At 51.1% G+C, this 24044-nt stretch overlaps 1 protein-coding gene across 2 annotated transcripts in view; it reads right to left on the reverse strand.

The window, feature by feature from the left end:
• The window catches only part of ASMTL (acetylserotonin O-methyltransferase like), a 55962-nt gene that overhangs the window by 7861 nt on the left and 24057 nt on the right, over positions 1-24044 (reverse strand). For both annotated transcript variants that reach the window (NM_001280168.1, XM_024352969.3), the window contains 9 exon segments: positions 17-139; positions 5378-5521; positions 6377-6509; positions 9076-9260; positions 12707-12869; positions 14904-15291; positions 19711-19819; positions 22200-22261; positions 22899-22963. In NM_001280168.1, coding sequence (NP_001267097.1) covers positions 17-139; positions 5378-5521; positions 6377-6509; positions 9076-9260; positions 12707-12869; positions 14904-15291; positions 19711-19819; positions 22200-22261; positions 22899-22963 — 1372 coding nt within the window.

Consider the following 24044-nt stretch of genomic DNA (forward strand, 5'->3'; position numbering starts at 1 on the left):
GACGATGGGCTCTCACCTGGCTTGCAGCTCTCGGCGACCCTGCTGAGTAACTTGTGGACTTTGTCGTCTGGCCAGTCATGCAGGATCCGGCACAGGACGTACAGCTCAGCGCTGGGGAGGGGGTCCCTGAAAAAGTCACCTGGTTTAAAGACAAAAGGAGACACGTCCGTCAGGTATGGAAGAAGCAGTCCTCCCCGGACAGATCCTGGGACGGCCACCCGCATCCTAAATCAGGGACAGAGAAGAGAGGGGTGTGGGCGGGAATGGGTGTTCCTGAAGTATATCCCCATGGGGACTTGAACACAGCTCCATGAGGAGCTGGTTAGTGATGTCACGCCCGTGCGGTTTGACTCCGGCTGAGAAAACGCTGGGGACAGTGGCTCACACCTGTAATCTCAGCATTTTGGGAGCCTGAGGTGGGCAGATTGTCTGAGCTCAGGAGTTCGAGACCAGCCTGGGCAACATGGCGAAACTCCATCTCTACTAAAAATACAAATTAGCTGGACAGGGGTGGCGGGTGCCTGTAATTCCAGCTACTCGGGAGGCTGAGGCAGGAGAATTGCTTGAACCTGGGAGGTGGAGGTTGCAGTGAGCTGAGATCGCACCGTCGCACTCCAGCCTGGCTGACAAGAAGAAGGCAAGGGAGGAAAAAAGCAGGAATTTCAGGGGCACCACCTGGGCGAGGCAGGCAGAGTCAGTGCAAATGGGCGTCTCCCATTTGCACTGCCAGGGAGAGTCGGGGCTGCACTGCCGGTGAGTGGGCAATGGCAGGGCCTTCTCTGGTGATCCCCTGATTCAGGCGCACCAGGAGGGTTGCCTGTTGGGGGCGGTGGGGGGAGTGTGTGTGCGTAGCTGCACGGCGCTCTGTAATTGCTGAAATAAAAAAGATGGTCTTCTGTAGTGCAGTGAATGGTGTCCCCTTAAAAGATACATTCAGGTGCTGACCCTCAGTCACTGGGAATGGGACTTATCTGGAAATAGGGTCTCTATGGATGTCATTGAGTAAAGAACTTCAAGATGGGATCATCCTGGAGTAGGGTGTCCCCTAAATCCAATGACAGGTGTCCTAAGAGACAGAAGAGGAGACAGACACAGAGGAGAAGGCCACATGGAGACGGAGGCAGAGACTGGAGTGATGCGGCCTCAAGCCCAGGGACGCCTGGAGCCCCCAGGAGCTGGGAGAGGCAGGAAGGATCCTCCCCTAGAGTCTCAAGAAGGAACCAGACACAACTGCAGTGGGTTGGATGTTGACGTCCAAAAGATCTGTCCATGTCCTAAGCCCCAGAACCTCGGAATCGGACCTCATTTGGATAAAGTTTCTTTGCATATGTAATTAAGGATCTGGAGATGGGATCATCCTGGAGTAGGATGGACCCTAAATGCAATGACAGGTGTCCTTCTAAGAGACAGAAGGGGAGACACAGACACAGAGGAGGAGGCCACGTGGAGATGGAGGCGGAGACTGGAGTGATGTGGTCAGAAGCCCAGGGACGCCTGGAGCCCCCAGGAGCTGGGAGAGGCGGGAAGGATCCTCCCCTAGAGCCCCCAGATGGAACACAGCCCTGAGATGCCTTGATCTCAGACTTCCGGTCTGCAGGACAGGGAGAGGATAAATAGCAAGCTGTGAGTTGCATGAGGGGAAAGAAGGGGCGGGAGAGTGTGCAGTGGGAAGTCTCCAGAGCTGTTTTCCCCCAGCTGCGAGGAGAAGGTGCTCTTTCAGGGCTCATGATTTTAAACTAGCATTTCCGGCCGGGCGGGGTGTAATCCCAGCACTTTGGGAGGCCGAGGCAGGTGGATGACCTGAGGTCAGGAGTTCGAGACCAGCCTGGCCAACATGGTGAAACCCCATCTGTACTAAAAATACAAAAATTAGCCAGGCATGGTGGCGGGCACTTGTCACCCCAGCTACTCGGGAGGCTGAGGTGGGAGGATCCCTTGAACCCAGGAAGTGGAGGTTGCAGTGAGCTAAGATCACGCCACTGCACTCCAGCCTGGGTGACTGACAGAGCGAGACACCGTTCAAAAATAAATAAACTTTAGCATTTCTGTCTCTGCAGATCTGGCAAATCAGAAGCACAGCTATCATGATGTCCTGCAGGAGGAGCTGTAGGGTGGTTATGTTTTGTTTTTTTAAAAACTAGAAAAGCATCCGGGAACCTCCGGGGGAGGGGTGTGGAGGTCCCCAGCACCTGCGCCCACAGGCCTGGCCGCTGTCGGATGGTGCTGAGTTACAGCACGTCAGGTGTCTCTTTTTTTATTTTTATTTATTTTGAGATGGAGTTTTGCTGTGTTGCCCAGGCTGGAGTGCAGTGGCGTGATCTCGGCTCACGGCAAGCTCCGCCTCCCGGGTTCAAGCGATTCTCCTGCCTCAGCCTCCCAAATAGGTGGGATTACAGGCACCCGCCACCATGCCCGGCTAATTTCTGTAATTTTAGTAGAGACGGGGTTTCACCATGTTGCTCAGGCTGGTCTCAAACTCCTGACCTCAGGTGATCCACCCACCTCAGCCTCCCAGAGGGCTGGGATTCCAGGCATGAGCCTGGGCACGTGGCCCAGGCGTCTCCTGTCAATCCGTCCTGGCCTCAGCAGCTGCCACCTGGAAGTTCTCCTTCAAGTCTAACCTAAGGCCGCCCTGTGATGGCTCTTGGGTCAGTTCCTTCCATGACCTCGGCACCGTGGATGCCCATGAATGCTGATCTCGGCTGTTCCCCATCTCCACTCCCCTCCCGTCTCGGCTACTTGCACCGATGATAACTTCACACAGCCGTCCCCCTGTTTATTTTTATTTATCATTATTATTATCATTGTCTTTTTTTTTTTTGAGATGGAGTTTCGCTCTTTTCCCGCAGGCTGGAGTGCAATGGTGAGATCTCAGCTCACTGCAACCTCTGCCTCCCAGGTTCAAGCGATTTTCCTGCCTCAGCCTCCTGAGTAGCTGGGATTACAGGTGCCCACCACCACGCCTGGCTCATTTTTGTATTTTTAGTAGAGATGGGGTTTCGCCGTGTTGGCCAGGCTGGTATCAAACTCCTGACCTCAGGTGATCCGCCAGCCTCAGCCTCCCAAAGTGCTGGGATTACAGGTTCCCACCACCACACCTGGCTCATTTTTGTATTTTTAGTAGAGATGGGGTTTCGCCGTGTTGGCCAGGCTGGTATCAAACTCCTGACCTCAGGTGATCCGCCAGCCTCAGCCTCCCAAAGTGCTGGGATTACAGGCGTGAGCTACTGTGCCCAGCCTTGTCCACCTGTTTGGAGATGCCCTCGTGTCTGTGTGGACCTGCAGAGAGACACTCACAGGCAGACCCACGGACGCAGACACAGACACACAGGCACACACACACACATACCCATCCAGATGCACAGACATGCAGACACAAAGGCACACATGCAAGCACACACCACAAGACATGCACACACGGACACATGCATGGACACACAGATACACTGACAGGTACACACATGGACACAGAGATACACCAACAAGACAGGCACACACAGAGACGGACACAGAGATACAGTGACAGGCACACGTGCGCACAGAGACACAGACATGCACAGATGGGCACACTCACGCACGGACACACAGTGATACACCAACAGGCGCACACAGACGCAGACATGCACAGATGGGCACACACACACGGACATACAGATACACCAACAGACAGGCACACACACAGACGCAGACCTGCACAGATGGCACACACACGCATGGACACAGAGATTCACCAACAGGCACACGCACACAGACGCAGACATGCACAGATGGGCACACACACGCACGGACACACAGAGATACACCAACAGACAGGCACACAGACGCACACACACAGACATACACACATATACCCACATAGACGCACAGAAACACACATACCCTCACAGACACATATGCAAGCACACACCACAGAGTTGCACACACACAAACGCAGATGCAGACACACACATTCTTACGCACACACAAGGACATACCAGTCATGCACACACAGACACATGCACACACAGACGCACACACAAGCACAGCAGTGACATGCACACACACCATGCACACACATGCACACACACAGACATGTACACATATCCACACAGACACACATACTACCCTCAGACACATACATACCACAGAGGTGCACACACACACACGGACTCAGACACACGTAGACATTCTGACGTACAGACACGCATGCAAGGACATACCACACAGACACGTGCACACACAGACTCAGAAACACACAGAGACACACAAGCACAGCAGACGATCACATATCCACACAGACACACACCATGCACGTAGATGCAGACACACAGACAAACACACACAGACACATGCACACAGACACACAACCACAGCAGTCACATATGCACACAACCACTGGCACACAGCATACACACAGATGCAGACACAGGCACACAGAGATGCACACACACAGACATATACCTTCACAGAAACATATGCAGCCACACACCACAGAGACGTTCACACACATGCACACAGACACCCAGAGACAGTTTCACGCAGAGACACACACACGGACATACTACACACAGACATTTGCACACACAGAGACAGACACACAAGCACAGCAGTCACATATGCACACAACATACACATAGACACAGCATGCACACAGATGCAGACATGTACACACAGACACATGCACACAGGGACACACACAACCACAGCAGTCACATACACACACAGACACCTACCGGCACACAGCATACACACAAATGCAGACACAGAACGGGCACACAGAGACGCACATACACAGACATGCACACATATATCCACACGGACGCACACACATCCCCTCACAGAAACATATGCAACCACACATCACAGAGACTTGCAGACACACGTGGACACAGACACACACACAAGGACATACTACACACAGACGTGCACACAGACACAGCAGTTACATATGCACGGAAGACACACACACACCATGCACACAGATATAGACATGCACACACATGCACACATACACAAGCACAACAGTCATATGCACACAGACACCCACTGCCTCACAGCATGCACACAGATGCAGATGCACACACACAGACACGCACACATATACCCACACACACACACATACTCTCACAGAAACATGCAACCACACACCAGAGACGTGCACACACATGCGGATGCAGACACACACAGACATTCTCACGCACAGACACACTCCAGGGCATACCACACACATGCACACAGACACACACACAAGCACCGTAGACAGTCCCATTTGCACACACATACCCACCATGGAAATGCCCAGGCAGAAACACAGGTGCACACACAGCCATGCACTCTGTCTAGAAAGAGATGCTGGAGTCTGGAAAAGGTTAGCAGGGTGAACACGAGGAGGGCTCACCTGCTGCGAAGTGGATCTGCACTGCCTGTGGTCCGGGGGGTTGGAAGTGGGCGGCCAGCTCGATGATGTCCGGGAGGTCAAACACAGTCACCTGCATACGAGGGTACTCACGGGCCAGCTCTCGGGCCAGTGCACCCGTGCAGCCTGTGGGGAAGCAAATGCACGCTCTGTGGCTGGGTCGTCTGTGGAACTCTGACGACTCTCCAAAGCTCAACCGGGGCAGAAGTAATGTTCAAAGGCATGGCATTGAGACCATGCTGGAAGGGAAACTAGTGGTGGGGAGCTCGCTGGTATGCCAGACAAGACTGTACAAGCAGGTGAGTGTGGGGGCAGACCTGCAGGGAAATCCTTCCAGCCCAGGGGTGGAGGGCTGTACTCTCTTCTTCCTGCCATGGGGATGTAGACACAATGGCCGGTGCTACAGCAGCCACTCTGGGCCACGTGTAGGGGGCACAGACCTACAGGGAAATCCTTTCTGCCCAGGGGTGGGGGCTGTATTCCTCCCTTCTTCCTGCCATGGGGATGCAGACAGGATGGCTGGTGCTACAGCAGCCACTCTGGACCACAAGGAGGAGAGGCATTCAGAGGTTGGGGAAACGTAAGCTGATGGTGTGAGAATCGTCCCAGGCCCCGATCCCCCAGCAGCCCTTGGGAATGTGTCTACTGCTCCACCCACTGTCCAGGGCTGGGGTGGGGTGGAGGGTGAGTCAGGATATAATCAGACTTGCTGAGGGGAATCCAGGGGTTCCAAGGTGCTCTGCCTCAGCTCCGCAGCCAAAACAGAGGGCCCCAGAGTTTCTAGGGGGGCATTTAGGCATCCCCGGGGTCCTCCTGGAACTTGGGAATATCCACCCATGATCTGGGACTCAGCCTGGCCCGGTTCAGGTCGTTATCAGGTTTGTCAATGGAAAAAGGCAGTTTGCAGGTGTCCTGAGCAGGGAAGATACCTGTGGCTTAATAAACGAAAGTAAGGAGAGCCCTGGCGGGGGGGCCACCCACCTCCCACGTCGCAGGCGGAGGAGAAGTGGGACAGGTTGAAGGCTGTGGCCACCTGGCACGCAGTCAGCTTCATCATGCTGTGCATGGCCCGCATGAACCTCAGCCGAGTCTCCGGGCTCTGGTAGTACGCGTCCTGGAACACAGCGGGTGCTTAGGGGCACCAGAGAACACCGGCCGAGGGCTTGCCCAGCCTCTCCCCGGGGGATGGGGGGAGAAGTGCAGGGCTTCAGAGCGTGGGGGCTCAGCCGTGCCTGGGCTGCAGAGCGGGCTTCATGCCACAGCTGTGTGGGGTACCCCTGTCTGTGTGGGGGCTGGGCTGGCTGGGGTCAGAGGACCCCAAAGTGGTGGACGATCTCCTTGGAATCACTTGGTCCACACCACAGCCTGAACTCCAAGCGTCTGAGTTTCACAGTAGGCTTTTCACAATAAAGCTTTTCACCCTGGAGGCTCTGGGTGGCCCACAAACACCTCACTGGAGAAAACCGGGAGAGAAGCCACAATGTCTCTGCAGGTGCCCCGGCTCAGCCTTCACCACAATGGTGCAGTGTGCAGAGGGGGCTCCTCCGAGAATTCTGGTGTGCTTCTCCAAGTCCCCCCAGTGGCACCTACCCCGGGTCCCAGAGGAGCCCAGGCTCGTCCTGGCTCAGTGCTGCGTCCAGGGTTCGCCTGGACATCCCGTCCCTGCAGGGCAAGCAAGCCCAGCTGAGGATGCTTCTGAGCCCCGCTCCCAGCAGGACAGCCGGTCTCCATCCTGGCTCCCTAAATCCCGCGGGGGCTCCCCGGCCCTCCCCTGCGTGGGTGGCAATCATGGGGCTCAGGGATCTGTCCTCTGCGATGCCCAGGCTGGCTGCTCACTCCAGCTCAGGGCCCCTGTCCATGCCTCTCGGCTTCTCCACCACTGGCTTCTCTCTCTCTCTGACTCTTTCTCCCTTGGTCTCTGTCTGTCTGTCTCTGTTTGTCTCCCTCTGTGTGTGTCTGTCTTCCTCTTTCTCTCTCTTTCTGTCTCCTTCTGTCTCTGTTTCTATCTCCCTCTGTCTCTGTCTCTATCTCTATGTCTGTCTCCTGTTTGTCTCTATCTGCCTCTATCTCTGTCTCTCCAAGCCTCCCTGTCTCTGTCTCCGTACCTCATTGTCTCTTTCTGTCTCCCATCTCCCTCTGTCTCTGTCTCCATCTTTGTTTCTGTCTCCCTATCTCTGTCTCCCTGTCTCTGCCTCCTGTCTCTCAAGTCTCCCTGTCTCTCCATCTCTCCCTATCTCACTGTCTCTCTGTCTCCCATCTCCGTGTCTGTCTCACTCTATCTCTGTCTCTGTCTTTCTGTCTCCCTGTTTGTCTCCCTCTGTCTCCCTCTATCTCCCTGTCTCTGTCTGCCTCCATCTCTGTCTGTCTCCCTCTATCTTTCTGTCTGCCTATCTCTCTCTCTCTGTGTCTCCCTCTGTCTGTCTGTCTCTCCCCAACATCTGCAGGAAGCCCCCGGCTCCCTGGGACTCATCTCTGCATCACACACACACACCCTGACTCAGTGCTCACTGCCACAGGAGCTCGGCCAGCGCTGCCAAGGAGGAATGAGGCCATGGCCAGCTGAGCCCACAGCAGACTCCCCACGCCTGGCTGGCACAGCCCTGCAGACCGAGACCCACCCATCTGCACAGGCCCCACGGACCCCATCACATCTCACACGTCCACCTCAGGAAGGTTCTGGGCGGGGAAAGGGGAAGGAGGGGCGAGAGGATGCAGGGAGCGCTTTGCAAACAGCGGCCTCAGATAAGCAAGTGTCAGTTCCATTGAAGCAAAGAAACAGGGCATTCATTTAAGGCAGACTGTCCAACTCCTTCCTATTTCTATTTTTCAGACAGAGTCTTGTTCTGTCACCCGGGCTGGAGTGCAGCAGCACTATCACGGTTCACACTGCAGCCTTGACCTCCCAGGCTCAAGTGATCTTCCCACCCACATGGGCCTCCCAAAGTAGCTGGCTAATCATACTGGCTAATCGTTAATTTTTTTTTTTTTTTTTTTTTTTTTTGAGATGGAGTTTCGCTCTGTCGCCCAGGCTGGAGGGCAGTGGCGTGATGTCAGCTCACTGCAACCACCACATCCCCGGTTCAAGCAATTCTCCTGCCTCAGCCTCTTGAGTAGTTGGGACTACAGGCATGCGCCACCATGCCCAGCTAATTTTTTTTTTGTATTTTTAGTAGAGATGGGGTTTCAGCATGTTGGCCAGGCTGGTCTCGCACTCCTGACCTCAGGTGATCAGCCCACCTTGGCCTCCCAAGCTAGCTGGGATTACAGGCTCATGCCACCATGCCCAGCCTAACTGTTAATTTTTTGTAGAGATGGGGTCTCACTATGTTGCCCAGGCTGGTCTCAAACTCCTGGGCTCAAATCATCCTCCCAACTTGGCCTCCCAAAGTGCTGGGAGTGACAGGTGTGAGCCCCTGAGCATGGCCTTCAAACCTGTTTCTAGGAGGAAATTCTATTTTCATCAGCTGCTGGATAACAGTGGAGGAAGTCTACCTTGCACCTGTTCCAGGGCTGAGTGATGCAAGAGCCACAGCACTAAGTTCTCCAGGCAGAACGAGCCAAGCTTTTGGGATCTGTGAGACTGGAGACAGACTGATCAAGGTGCCTACTGATCTGTGTGTCAAAGTGTTTTAGCAAAATGCACGCTAGATGGAAAGGTGTCCGCGGGGGTGTTATGCTACCTGGAACAGATCTTCCACCTTCTTCCCCAACGCCCTGTGGTGCTGGTTTGTTCCCTCTTGGATGGCAAACTCCAGGTATGTAAAGAGGTTCCACGTGAGGTCATTATTGTGCATGATGAAGCCATGCAGAGAGTATTCGCCATCCGATGCCAGGTAGACATTCGCTGTCTCTGTGTTACTGTAACCTGAAGAAACAGGGACAGTCCTGTGACATCCTAACGAGAAAATCCAAAGAAACCTGACTGTAGGGGATGTATCATTGAGATGTTAAAATAAACATCACCCATCTGACTATAGCAAACCATACACTCAAGGAAACCTGACTATAGGGGATGCATCATTGAGATGTTAAAATAAACATCATCCATCTGACTATAGCAAACCATACACTGAGGGTCAGCTAGGCAGGAAAACAGCAGCCACCACGCCCCAGCTGTCAACTGCTGTAACTGTTACCCACTGAGGCTGATCCTTTCTTCACGATCGTGGCCACGCTCAAGTTCCTAGTTATGCAGGCAAACACCCGTCTAGATGTGGCTGTGGAGGTGCACTGTAGCTGGCGTTTGCATCTACCATCAGTTTGACTTTAAGGAGATTAACCCCCCAAAATGTGCGCTGGCCTCATCCAGCTCATTGAAAACCCCAGAAGCAAACATTAGGCTTTCCTGGATGGCAGCAGCAGCTCCTGCCTGAGCTTCCAACCTGCTGGCTGGCCCTGTGGATTTTGGACTTGCCAGCCCACGCAATCACGTAAGTCCTTAAGATAAATCTCCTAGGTTATATCCTAGGGGTTCTGTTACCCTGCAGAGCCCCAAATGATACAGGGAACTTCATCCTCCACCCACTTCATGCCCAGGTCAGCTGTCCATGGACCCAGTCCCCAAGCTCCCTTCCAGGATGCCCCCTCCCACAGAATGGGAGGCTGGAAGGTGGAGAAGTTGTTGGTGGAGACCCGTATATGGAAACAGATGGCCTCGCACCACTCCAGTCCTCCTATGTAAGAAACAGCCCTGTGTTCATGTTAATGATGAAATGTTAACTGTTTTCCCACCGAGCTGACCCTGAGTGTACAGTTTGCTATAGTCAGATAGATGACATTTATTTTCATCATGAATAAATGATGAGACCTCTGGTGAAGCAGGAGCAGCCTCTGCAGACGTGGAACTGCCCCTAGGACTCAACTGCACAAAGCATTGTCAAAAGGAGTTGGAACAAGCTTGCATGGTGCCGGTGATGAAAAGCCTTTCTCCATATTCATCATTATTTTCTTTCTTTTAATTTTTTAATTTTTTTTGAGATGGAGTCTCACTCTGTCCCCCAGGCTGGAGTGCAGTGGCACGATCTCAGCTCACTGCAAGCTCCGTCTCCTGGGTTCATGCCATTGTCCTCCCTCAGCCTCCCGAGTAGCTGGGACTACAGGCACCCGCTACCGTGCCCGGCTAATTTTTTGTATTTTTAGTAGAGACGGGGTTTCACCATGTTAGCCAGGATGGTCTTGATCTCCTGAACTCGTGATCTGCCTGCCTTGGCCTCCCCAAGTGCTGGGATTACAGGCGTGGCCTATTCATCATTATTTTCAATACGGGAGAATGGTCCTGAACTGCTCTGGCTGGGGAAGATGTTCTGGCTTCTATGTTCCAGCCTCCAAGGATATAGTCACATGTCTCTGTGGTAAGGGCACAGCCTTTGGAGCCTCAACCAGGGCATGCTTTGTCTCCTAATCACAGAAGCACAGCCACCTCTGCCCAGGTGTCATCTGTTGTCCTGCCCTTCCCAGGCTACTCAAGGACTTGGCCATGTGCTCTCTGTTCTAGCACCATGCTGAAGAGTTCTGTTCAATTCAGAAAAGACATTGTCATCCATCCGTCCATCCACCCATTCACCCACCCATCCAGTTATCCACTCACCCACCCATCTAATCATCCACCCACCCATCTGCTGATCCACCCATTCATCACTCATGTATGCATTCCCCCACCCATCCAATCCACCGATCCACCCATCTACCCGCTCATCCATCCATTCCCCCACCCAGCTACCCATCCAGCAATCCACTGATACATCTATCCATCCATCCTCCCATCCATCCGTCCACCCACCCATCCATCTATTCACCCACCCTCCCAATCATCCACCCAGCCATGCACCCATCCATCCACTCATCCATCCATTCACATGCCCACCCATCCACATGCCCACTCATCCACCCATCCATCTACCCATCCATCTATTCACCCATCCACGGATGGATCCACTGATCCATCCACCCATGCATGCATCCATCCATCCACATCCATTTATCCATTCATTTCCCCACCCATCCAATCACCTATCCATCCATCCATCCACCCACCCATCTGTTCACCCACCCTCCCCATCATCCACCCAGCCATGCACCCATCCATCCATTCATGCACTCAGCCACATGCCCACTCATCCATCCACCCATCCATCCACCCATCTACCCATTCATCCATCCATTCCCCCACCCAGCTACCCAACCACCGATCCACTGATACATCTATTCATCCATCCTCCCATCCATCTGTCCACCCACCCATCCATCTATTCACCCACACTCCTAGTCATCCACCCAGCCATGCACCCATCTATCCACTCATCCATCCATTCACACACCCACCCATCCACACACCCACTCATCCATCCATCCACACATCTATCCACTCACCCATCCATCCACACATCCATCCGTCCATCCGTCCATCCATCCATCCACTCACCCACTTATCCATCCACCCATCCATCCACTTAACCACCCATCTACGCACTCATCCACCAATTCATCGATCCATCCAACAATCTACCCACTTTTCATTTATCCATCCATCCATCCATCCACCCATCCATCCACACACCCACTCATCCATCCATCCACACATCCATTCACCCACCTACCCATCCAGTCATCCACCCATCCATCCACACATCCTTCCATCCACACATCCATCCATCTATCCACTCACCCACTCATCCATCCACCCATCCATCCACTTACCCACCCATCTACCCACCCTTTCATTTATCCATCCACCTCTCCACCAATCCATCCACCTTCCCATCCATGCATCTATCCATCCATTGATCGATCCATCTGTCCATCCATCCATCCTTCCTCCCATCCATCCACCTACCATCCATCCATCCATCTATCCATCCATCCATTTATATATCTATCAACTCTACCCATCACCTATGTATCTATCATCTCTGTATCGTTAATCTGTATCAATGTATCTATGCATTTATCATCTATCTATGTATCTGTCTACCCATCCATCCACATTATCTGTCTATAAAAATAAATAAGCAAGTAAATCAATGTCTATGTACACCCTATTGGGTCGTTTCTCAGGAGAACATGGACTGATACAGCCCCTTTGAGACTAGAGCCCATAAGGAGGTCACGCTTCTATGTGCTCACAGCTGCCACTGTTCCCTCTCTGTCATTCACCCTCTGCTTCTCACCCTTTCGGGAAAAGCAGCATTCCTGAGGGCAGAGGGACAGAAGGTGTGGCCCTCCTTCCTCGCTCTGCCCAGGCTCCAGGTCACCTTCCCTCAGTGACTTCCACCTGCAAAGATCCTCGGAGCAAAACCCGCTGGGTCCTGTCACCTTGCTCTGTCTTCTCCAGGAGCCCCATGGCAGCACAGATGTCCAGAAGCCTCTCCGTTCCATACGCAGAGGCGTCCACTTTGCTGGCAATATCCATAGCCTTCTGGGGTGCTTCATCTTTTAACAAATCAAACACCTTCAGTTTGCAAGCGGTGAACAGGGCCTGTTAAAAACAAGTGCAGAGAGACTCATTAAGTCACTTGTCGAGTACTTTTTACTCCCACAGACTCAAAAGATGGAGGCCAACGTTGTCGAAAGTATACAACTTGGCCACTGAGCCTTCTTTCACAGAGAACGGTGGGGATTTATAGGACCAAGTCCCCAGCTATAAAACAAGGTGTACACAAGGTAAAAGCACATCAACGAATATCATGCAGAAAAACTAGCCCATGGGAGAAAAATCAACATGCTGCAGATATGGGCTGAGTTCAAAACCCATATGTTGAACTCCTAATCCCCCCAGTCCCTCAGGATGTGACTGTATTTGTAGGCAGGGTTTTAAAGAAGTGATTCAGGTAAAATGAGGTCATTTGGGTGGACCCTAATCCAATAGGACTGGGGTCCCTATAAGAAAAGGAGATGAGGACACAGACACACACAGAGGGACGACCCTGTGAGGACACAGGGAGAAGACAGCATCTCCAAGCCCAGGAGAGAGGCCTCAGGAGGAACCAGCCCTGCCCACACGTTGATCTCGGACCTCCAGCCTCCAGGACTGTGGGAGAATCAATGTCTGTTGTTTATAAGCCACCTGGTGGTGATTTAATCATCACCACTTGGTAAATTAGAGGCACAGATGGAATGTGCTGTAACCACCTTTATTCCTTATTCACTGCATGTTCTCTCTCCTGATGATGAATGGCAGGAGGTGTCATCAGCCCGTCTCCCTGTCTCCCAAAGCCTGCGTCCCTCCTGCACCTGACATCCCCACCTCTGCTTCCCGGAGGACGCCCTGTGAGGGACCCCTGGTGTTGGGAGGGCTGCATCCCTTCTAGGCTGCCACCGTGAGGGGCCCCTGAACAGAACAGCTGAAAGATGGGGCCTCAGGCCGGGCGCGGTGGCTCACGCCTGTAATCCCAGCACTTTAGGAGGCCGAGGTGGGTGGATCAGCTGAGGTCAGGAGTTCGAGACTAGCCTGGCCAACATAGCGAAACCCTGTCTCTACTAAAAGTACAAAAATTAGCCGGGCTTGGTGATGGGCGCCTGTAATCAGGAGGCTACTCCTGAGGCTACTCAGGATCTCCTCTTGAGATTCTTGATTACATCTGCCAAGACCCCTTTTTAAAACAAGGTCCCATTCACAGATTCTGGGAATCAGGATATGGACAGATCTTTCAGGAGGACCACAGTTAGGAGGCTGAGGCAGGAGAATCGCTTGAACCCGGGAGGCGCAGGTTGCAGTGAGGCGAGATCATGCCACTGCACTCCAGCCTGGATGACAGAGCCAGACTCTGTCTCAAAAACAAAAAAAAAAGAAAAAGAAAAAAGGGTCTTTGCAGACGAAAGTAAGCTAGGGGACTACAGATGAGTTGGAGTCAGTGGATTAGGGAGACCTCAAAATCCAATGACAGGTGTCCTTCTAAGAGACAGAAGAGACACAGACACAGAGGAGAAGGCCACGTGGAGACAAAGGCAGAGACTGGAGTGATACGGCCACAAGCCCAGGGATGCCTGGAGCCCCGAGGAGCTGGGAGAGGCAGGAAGGACCCTCCCCTGGGGCCTCCAGAAGGAACCGGATACATCTGTAGTGGACTGAACTGTGGTCCTCCTGAAAGATCTGTCCATATCCTGATCCCCAGAATCTGTGAATGGGACCTTGTTTTAAAAAGGAGTCTTGGCAGATGTAATTAAGAATCTCAAGAGGAGATCATCACGAAGAAGGGTGGACTCCAAGTCCAATGACAGGTGTCCTTCTAAGAGACAGAGGAGGAGACACAGACACAGTGGATGAGGCCACGTGGAGGACGTGGCAGAGACTGGAGTGATGCGGCCACAAGCCCAGGGATGCCTGGAGCTGTCAGGAGCTGGGAGAGGCAGGAAGGACCCTCTCCTAGAACCTTCGGAGAAAGCGTGGCCCTGAGACAACCTGACCTCAGACTGCCAGCCTCCAGGACAGTGAGAAGTAAATTCCCTTTGATTTAAGCCGAGTGTGTAGGCTCATTTGTGAAATGCGGCCTGAGGAGACAGACACAGGTACCTTGGACAGCATAAAGCCCTCAATCAGCTCCAGGAGGCGTGTCGGGAACAGAGGCAGGGTCTCCTGAGTCCTGTGACACTCAGCCTGTGCCGCGGCCTGTCCCGCCTCTCCCGCCTCGGCCTTCTCATCGCGGCTGCCCGCGTCCCTCTGAGCGGGCTCCGGGCCGCCGCCCTCCACGTCACTGAGGTCTTCGAAGGTGTCCGCGGCCGGGATGGAGTCGTGCTTGACACGCCGCCGCAGGTCCTCCGGGCGGGGCGGGTAGTAGAGCTTCACCAGCTGCTTGCAGAAGTGGTTCAGCGGAAATCCCACCACGTTCAGAAAGTCCCCGTGTACAGACTCCACCAGCATGCCGCCCAGGGCCTGGATCCCGTAGCCGCCAGCTTTGTCCCTGGGTGGGCAGGGGAAGGTAAGAGGTGACAAGGAGGAGAAAAGTTCCTGGGTCTGAACATTTCACGGCTGGGAGGCCGAGGTGGGTGGATCACGAGGTCGGGAGATCGAGGCCATCCTGGCTAACACAGTGAAACCCTGTCTCTACTAAAAAAAATACAAACAATTAGCCAGGCGTGGGGGCAGGCGCCTGTGGCATCTCAAAAAAAATAATAATGTCACAACAAGGCTGGGCACAATGACTCACGGCTGTAATCCCAGCACTTTGGGAGGCCGAGACGGGTGGATTACTTGAGGTCAGGAGTTCAAGACCAGCCTGGCCAACACGGTGAAACCCCATCTCTACTAAAAATACAAAAATTAGCCGGGTGTGGTGGCAGGTGCCTGTAATCCCAGCTACCCAGGAGGCTGAGGCAGGAGAATCCTTGAACCTGGGAGGTAGAGGTTGCAGTGAGCTGATATCACGCCATTGCACTCCAGCCTGGGCGGCAGAGGAAGACTCCATCTCAAAAAAATAAATAAATAAATAAAATTTCATGTGTTAAATGGGATGTTTTGACATATGTATACATGCGTCATCATTAAATCAAGCCAATTATCCCATCCAGCATCTCATCTACGAATTGTGTGTGTGTGGGGGGAGAAGACTTCAGATGTAGTGTGCTGGCAATTTACCAGTAAGACACCGTTCCTGTAAACCACAGTCACAGGCTGTAAAGAGCCTTGGACTTCTTCCTCCTGTCTCACTTAATTTTTTATTTTTTATTTTTATTTTTTAAAGACAGAGTCTCGCTCTGTCGCCCAGGCTGGAGTGCAGTGGCGCGATCTCGGCTCACTGCAACCTCTGCCTCCTGGGTTCCAGCGATTCTCCTGTCTCAGCCTCCTGGGTAGCTGGGATGACAGGCACCCACCACCACACCCGGCTAATTTTTGTATTTAGTAGAGATGGGGTTTCACCATGTTGGTCAGGCTGGTCTCAAACTCCTGACCTCAGGTGATCCGCCTGCCTCGGCCTCCCAAAGTGCTGGGATTACAGGTGTGAACCACCACGTCTGGCCCTCTTTTCTCTTTCTTATTTTATCTTTTTTTTTTTTTTTTCAAGACAGGGTCTCACTCGGTTGCTCAGGCTGAAGTGCAGTGGTACATTCTTGGTTCTCTGCTCCCTCAAAATTCTGGGCTCAAATGATGCTCTAACCTCAGCCTCCCACGTAGCAGGGACACACTCAGCTAGTTTTATCATTTTTTATAAAGATGGGGTTTCACTGTGTTGCCCAGGCTGGTCTCGAACTCCTGGGCTGAAGTGATCCTCCCGTCTTGGCTTGAGCTACTGTGCCCAGACTGTCTTTCTTTAAATGTATGTAAACATTTAAAGTATGTATGAAAGTTCAGGTGTTGGGCTGGGCACGGTGGCTCCCAGCACTTCGGGAGGCTGAGGCAGGCAGATCACCTGAGGTCAGGAGTTCGAGACCAGCCTGGCCAACATGGCAAAACACCTTCTCTACTAAAAATAAAAAATTTGCCAGGCATGGCGGTGGGTGCCTGTAGTCCCAGCTACTTGGGAGGCTGAGGCAGGAGAATCGTTTGAAACTGGAAGGTGGAGGTTGCAGTGAGCCAAGATCGCGCCACTGCACTCCAGCCTGGGTGACGGAGGCAGACTCCGTCTCAAAAAAAATTTCATGTGTTAAATGGGATGTTTTGATATATGTATACATGCGTCATCATTAAATCAAGCCAATTATCCCATCCAGCACCTCATGTACTTATTCTGTGTGTGTGGGGAGAAGACTTCAGATGTAGCGTGCTGGCAATTTTCCAGTAAGACACTGTTCCTGTAAAACACAGTCACAGGCTGTAAAGAGCCTTGAACTTCTCCCATCTCACTTAATTTTTTTTTTTTTAAAGATGGAGTCTCGCTCTGTTGCCCAGTCTGGAGTGCAGTGGCGCGATCTCGGCTCACGGCAACCTCCACCTCCTGGGTTCAAGCGATTCTCCTGTCTCAGCCTCTCCTGGGTAGCTGGGATTACAGGCACCCGCCACCACACCGGGCTAACTTTTGTATTTTTAGTAGAGATTGGGTTTTGCCATATCCAGGCTGGACTTGAACTTCTGACCTCAGGTGATCCGCCTGCCTCGGCCTCCCAAAGTGTTGGGATGACAGGTGTGAGCCACCGTGCCTGGCCCTGATTTAAATCTTGTATCCTTTGACCAAGTGCAACTGTTTTATATTCCATATAAGTGAGATCCTGTGGTATGTGTCTTCTTCTGCCGGGCTTATTTCAATTGATGTAAAATCCTCTAGGTTAATATACATATATATTACGCAGACTCCGTCTCTACAAAAACTAACAATAAAATCGGCCGCGTGTGTTGGTGTGTGTCCTGTGGTCCCACCTACTCAGGAGGCTTTGGTGGGAGGCTCACCTGAGCCCAGGAGTTCAAGACCAGCCTGGGCAACATAGTGAGACCCCATTGCTACAAAAAATAGAAAAAATTAGCCAGGCGTGGTGGTATGCGTCTGCAGACCCAGCCACTAGGGGGGCTGAGGTGAGAGGATCATTTTGACTTGAGAGGTTGACACTGCAGTGAGCTATGACTGTACCACTGCACTCCAGCCCGCATGACAGAGTGAGACCCTGTCTCAAAAAAAAAATTATTTATATAAATATATAAAATAAACATATTTTGTATAAATATATTTATATACATATATTTATATATTTTATATACTTTTCTAATATAAAAATATATTTTATATAATTATATATTTATATAACACATAATACATTATATATTATATATAATTAATATGTATAACTATATATTTAATATATAATTTACATATAATCACACATAATTTATACTAATTATTATGTAATATGTATTAATATGCATAGTTACACATATTAATCATATTTAATACATATATATTATCCGTATCATATTCATATAGAATTCTATATTATATAAATATATAATTATATTTTATTATAATATATAACCGATTGTTTTATATGTAATATATAATCGATTATATATTATATAAGAATATGTATTATAATATAATATAATTATATTATAATTATAATATATTATATATTTATATATAAATTTATATATATAATTATAATATATTATATATTTATATATAAATTTATATATATAATTATAATAATATATAATTTATAATATAATTACAATATAATTATAATATAATTACAATATAATTACATATAATATAATATAATTATAATTACATATAATATAATTATAATATAATTACTTATAATATAATTATAATTATAATATAATATAAGTAATTATATTATAATTATAATATAATTATAATATAATTATAATATAATTATTTATAATATAATTATAATATAATTATTTATAATATAATTATAATATAATTATTTATAATATAATTATAATATAATTATTTATAATATAATTATAATATAATTATATACATTTTTATATGTAATTTATATAATTATAATTATAAATAAAATTATAATATATAATCGATTATATATAATCTATTATAACAGTACCTATTATATAATCTATTTTAACAGTTATATAACCTATCATATAATCTGTTATAACAGTATTATAATAGTATATAATCATATTACATTAATATTAATCATTACTTAAAATTAATCATTAAAAATTAACCATTAAAAATCAAAATTGATTAATATATAATCTATATTATAATCTATATGTAATATAGTTATACATTACAGTATAATCTATTATAGTATATAATACATTATGAATTTATAATATATAATTTGTATAATGTATATTATATATATTAGTAGAATATATAATGTGGAATACATAAATTACATATAATTGTAAATATATCATGTTACGTTATATAATGTATAATTATGTAAACATTATATGATATATGATGTAGATAAATATAATACATATAAATGCAAATGGCGGGTGATGAAGTGAAGCTGATTGGTGCATGCATACTTCCCGTGCTCACCAATCTTTGGACGGGACGACAGGTAGAATCACCTCTTAGGGTGACTTTGGATCACACAGTTTATTCGTGTTAATTGCAGCCAGCGTCCTGGGCACAGAGCTCTGGGGTCTCCTCCTCCCAACAGGTGAGCTTCTCTACCCCTGCCCCGCGCCTCCCCAGTCCCCACCGCAGCCCAGCGTGGGCTCCCACCTGCCCCTCTCTGTCCTGGGAGTGTGGCTCTTTGAGCCTCCATGGGTCAGGGTGGTCGTGAAGGGTTTGTGCTTCTGAGTCGGGCGGCTCTCCCTGTGCCACACGGGCCCCCGGAGCAGGGCCTCCTTCTTTCCCAAAGGCTGGGTGGGACACCCCATGTGTGAGGGTGGCCGGGCTTCCACACGTGTCCCCCGTCCCCCCACCGCCCACGAGACTCACATGGGCTCCCCGCTGTGGACGTATTCCCAGAGCAGCTCCTCGGACAGCTCCGAGAACTTCACCTTCGTTTCCTCGTAGAATTCCGAGACCCTGGTGTGCAGCTGATGGTCTGCAAGGACACAGCCCTGGGGGTGAGCGTGGACGCCGGCTTGTCACCTCCGTGCCCTGACAGCTGCATGGCTGTGCTGTGGAGGTGTGGACTCGAGCGTAGCGCACAGTTCAGATATGGATGGTTCGTGGGAGAATAAGGTTCATTTCAGACAAGAAAAGGGAGAAAGGGGTCAGGCACGGTGGCTCACGCCTGTCATCCCAACACCTTGGGAGGCCGAGGTGGGCGGATCACGAGGTCAGGAGATCGAGACCATCCTGGCTAACACGGTGAAACCTCGTCTCTACTAAAAATACAAAAATTAGCTGGGCGTGGTGGCAGGTGCCTGTCATCCCAGCTACTCGGGAGGCTGAGGCAGGAGAATTGCTTGAACCCGGGAGGCAGAGCTTGCAGTGAGCCGAGATCACGCCACTGTACTGCAGCCTGGGCGACAGAGCTAGACTCTGTCTCTAAATAAATAAATAAAAAATAAAAGAAACAGATGTTTGGTCTCTGCCTCAGGGTCCGGACACAGAGCCCCTGAATCCCGGGGAATCTGTTGAGTGACAGGAGCGAAAGCAGGCGTTTTGCTATGTGGTGACAAGGCCCTTTCATCCGCAGGGGAGCTTATGTTAATGAGGGGCCTTTTGGAAAGGGCAGGCTTTGGTTGTTATGGGAACAGGGAGAGGGGCTGGAGATGGAGTTTGCTCCCCAGTGGCGGATGATGTCATTAATCCTGGCCTTTTAAGAGACCCAGAAGGGGCCGGGCACGGTGGCTCACGCCTGTTATCCCAGCACTTTGGGAGGCCGAGGCGGGCGGATCACAAGGTCAGGAGATCAAGACCAGAAACCCCATCTCTACTAAAAAAAAAAAAAAAAAAAAAAGAAAAAATTAGCCGGGCGTGTTGGCGGGCACCTGTAGTCCCAGCTACTCGGGAGGCTGAGGCAGGAGAAGGGCGTGAACCCGGCAGGCGGAGCTTGCAGTGAGCCGAGATGGCACCAGTGCACTCTAGCCTGGGCGACAAAGCGAGACTCTGCCTCAGAAAAAAAAAAAAAAAAAAAAAAAAACAGACCTAGAAGGACAGGGTTCAGGGAGCTTCTGGTGGGTGAACACATCAGGGTGTTGGGGGAGCTGTGCCACGGCGGGCATGGAGGCTCCATACATCCTGCCCCCAGCACCCTGCGCTGTGGCTGGCTTCTGTCTGGCACTTCCTGACCTGCTCCTTCATAACAAACCCGCAAGCTGGGAAGGAAAGTGCTGTCCCGAGTTCTGTGAGCCCCTCGAGCAAATGACCCAACCTGAGCAGGTGCTTGCAGGAGCCAGCAGTGAGCGGCAGGTGGGTGAGAAAACTACAGGTGTGCCCAGGGACATGGGGCTGGGATTGTGCGTGGAGGTCCCATGGGACCCGGCCCTTCACCTGTGGGATCCGCGCTAACTCCGACGGCTAGTGTCAGAACTGACTGAGTTCTACGATGCCTCCTGGTGTCCGCCAACAAGCTGGGAATGGGTTGGTGCAGGAAGAACCCAGCAATATGGTGATACAAGTGCCTGGGCCGGGCACCATGGTGCACACCTGCAGTCCCGGCAATATGGTGATACAACTGCCTGGGCCGGGGGCCTGCAGTCCCCGCACTTTGGGAGGCTGAGATGGGAGGATTTCTCCAGCCCAGGAGTTCGAGACCAGTCTGGGCAACATAGCAAGACCCCACCTCTATAAAAAATACAAAAATGAGCCAGGTGTGGTGGCGTGTGCCTGTAGTTTCTGTGACTGTAGGGGCTGAGGCGGGAGGATCGCTGGAGCCCAGGAGGTCGAGGCTGCAGTGAGCTATGATCACACCACTGCACTCCAGCCTGGGTGACAGAGGGAGACCCTGTCTCAAAAAAAAAAAAAAAGAAAGAAAGAAAGAGAAAGGCCGGGTGCAGTAGCTCACACCTGTAATCCCAGCACTTTGGGAGGCTGAGGCGGGTGGATCACCTGAGGTCAGGAGTTCGAGACCAGCCTGGCCAACATGGTGAAACCCCATCTCTACTAAAAATACAAAAATTAGCCGGCCATGGTGGCGGATGCCTGTAGTCCCAGCTACTGAGGCAGAAGGATCACTTGAACTTGGGAGGCGGAGGTTGCAGTGAGCAGAGATCACGCCACTGCACTCCAGCCTGGGTAAGAGAGCGAGACTCCATCTCAAAAAAAAAAAAGAAAGAAAAAGATAAAACCACACGTTTTCCTTTGTCCTGCAGACTTCCAAATCGGCGGACAACTTTCCCAAGCAGGACATAGGCACAAACCCCTCTGCAGGTGGGGGGAGCAACCGTCCTCCTCCCTCAAGCCAAGAGTCCCGAGAATGTCCCAGGTTCTTGTCTCGGCCTCTGGGGGTACCCCGAAACCCGGGCCGCGGTTACCTTTGCTGGAGCAGTGGACGATCGCGACACCTGTGAACACGCTGTGTTCTCTCCCACTCAACCTGCAAGACAACAACGGGTGACCACGTGACCATGCTGTGACCCGTGGGAGCTACAAAGCGAGTATCTCAAAACCAGGGGAGGCAGCGAGGCGTCCTTAATCCTGGCTCCGTCCCCAGCCTCCTCTCCCCGATCGTCCCGCCGTGGGGTCTCCAGGGAAACCTTTACGGAGAGGCCGGGGACGGGGTCACAAATCCCACCAGCAGTGGCCCTGATGGGAGGTGCCAGGCCAGGCAGCTCTCAGCTGGGCCTATGGCGGGCGGGGGGTGCGTCTCTTCCATGTCCTGGGATGGGGATGGCGTCCCAGGCTACGGGCTCAGGTCCAGGACGCCCAGTGGGAAGGACAGGACACTGCCAACTTCTCATGACCCCAACAGTCTGCAGTGGGCATGCGACATTCTGGGATCAGTGCTGCAGAATCCTAGACAAAGATGAGCATGGAGGGATAGTGCCTGCCTCCCTGCATAGCTCAGACAGCACAGCTCAGACAGCACAGCTCACGCAGCACAGCTCAGACAGCACAGCTGAGACGGCAGAGCTGAGAGAGATCCACCCCGCTCCCCAGGACACCCGGCCAGATACCACAGCTACTCTGTGACTCAGAACCCGAGAGGGCTCTGAGGCCAACACGGTGCTTACCGGGACAGCATCCTGTAGGCGTCCTGCTTGTCCACCGGCTTCTCCAGAATCAGCCCCCCGACCGTCTGCGAGAGGAAGGGAACAGAGGGAGTTGGTTCCCGCCGGCTGAGTCAGGCCTGTGCAAGCCCCACAGTCCCATTCGCAGAAGTCACTTGTTTTATGGAAATGAAGCTGACACGTCCTGACAGTCGCCATTTCAAACAACTAACCGGCGTTGCCATGTTGTACCACCACTACCTGCCTGGTTCCAGAATGTTCTCTTCACTCCAGAAGGAGACCCTGTCCCCACGCAGCTGTCCCTCCCCAGTGCGCCTCCCCAGATCCTGGTAACCGCCCATCCTCTTTCTTTCACCGTGCGTTTGCCTCTTGCGGACGTGGTGTAGTCATGGAATCCTGCAACGTGTGGTCCTCCGGGGCTGGTTTCTGTCACTGACCGTGATGTCCTCAACATTCATCCATGTTGCAGCCTGTTTCACAGCCTCATTCCTTTTCTTTTCTTGAGACGGAGTCTCACTCTGTCGCCCAGGCTGGAGTGCAGTAGTGTGATCTCGGCTCACTGCAAGCTCCACCTCCCGGGTTCACGCCATTCTCCTGCCTCAGCCTCCCGAGTATCTGGGACTACAGGCGCCCACCACCATGCCCGGCTAATTTTTTGTATTTTTAGTAGAGACGGGGTTTCACCATGGTAGCCAGGATGGTCTCGATCTCCTGACCTTGTGATCCACCAGCCTCGGCCTCCCAAAGTGCTCGGATGACAGGGGTGAGCCACCGCACCCGGCCAGCCTCGTTCCTGTTCATGGCTGCATAGTATTCCACTGTGTGTGGATGGACCATGTTGTAATTACCCATTTATCCACTGACAGACACTTGAGCTGTTTCTGCCTTTTAGCTGTTGTGAATAGTGCTGCTGTGAACATTCATGTAGAAGGTTTTGGGGGAACACCTGTTTTGAATCCTTTTGGGTACATACAAGAGGAGATGTATTAGTCTGACTAGGCCACCATAGCAAAGTCCTACAACCCAGGTGGCTTAAACTACAGATATTGATTCTCCCACGGTCGTGGAGACTGGAAGGGCGAGATCCAGGTGTGGGCAGGGCTGGTTCCTCTTGAAGCCTCTCTCCTGGGCTTGGAGACACTGTCTTCT

The sequence above is a fragment of the Pan troglodytes genome, chromosome X (assembly GCF_028858775.2).
Source record: "Pan troglodytes isolate AG18354 chromosome X, NHGRI_mPanTro3-v2.0_pri, whole genome shotgun sequence".
Lineage (NCBI taxonomy): Eukaryota > Metazoa > Chordata > Mammalia > Primates > Hominidae > Pan > Pan troglodytes.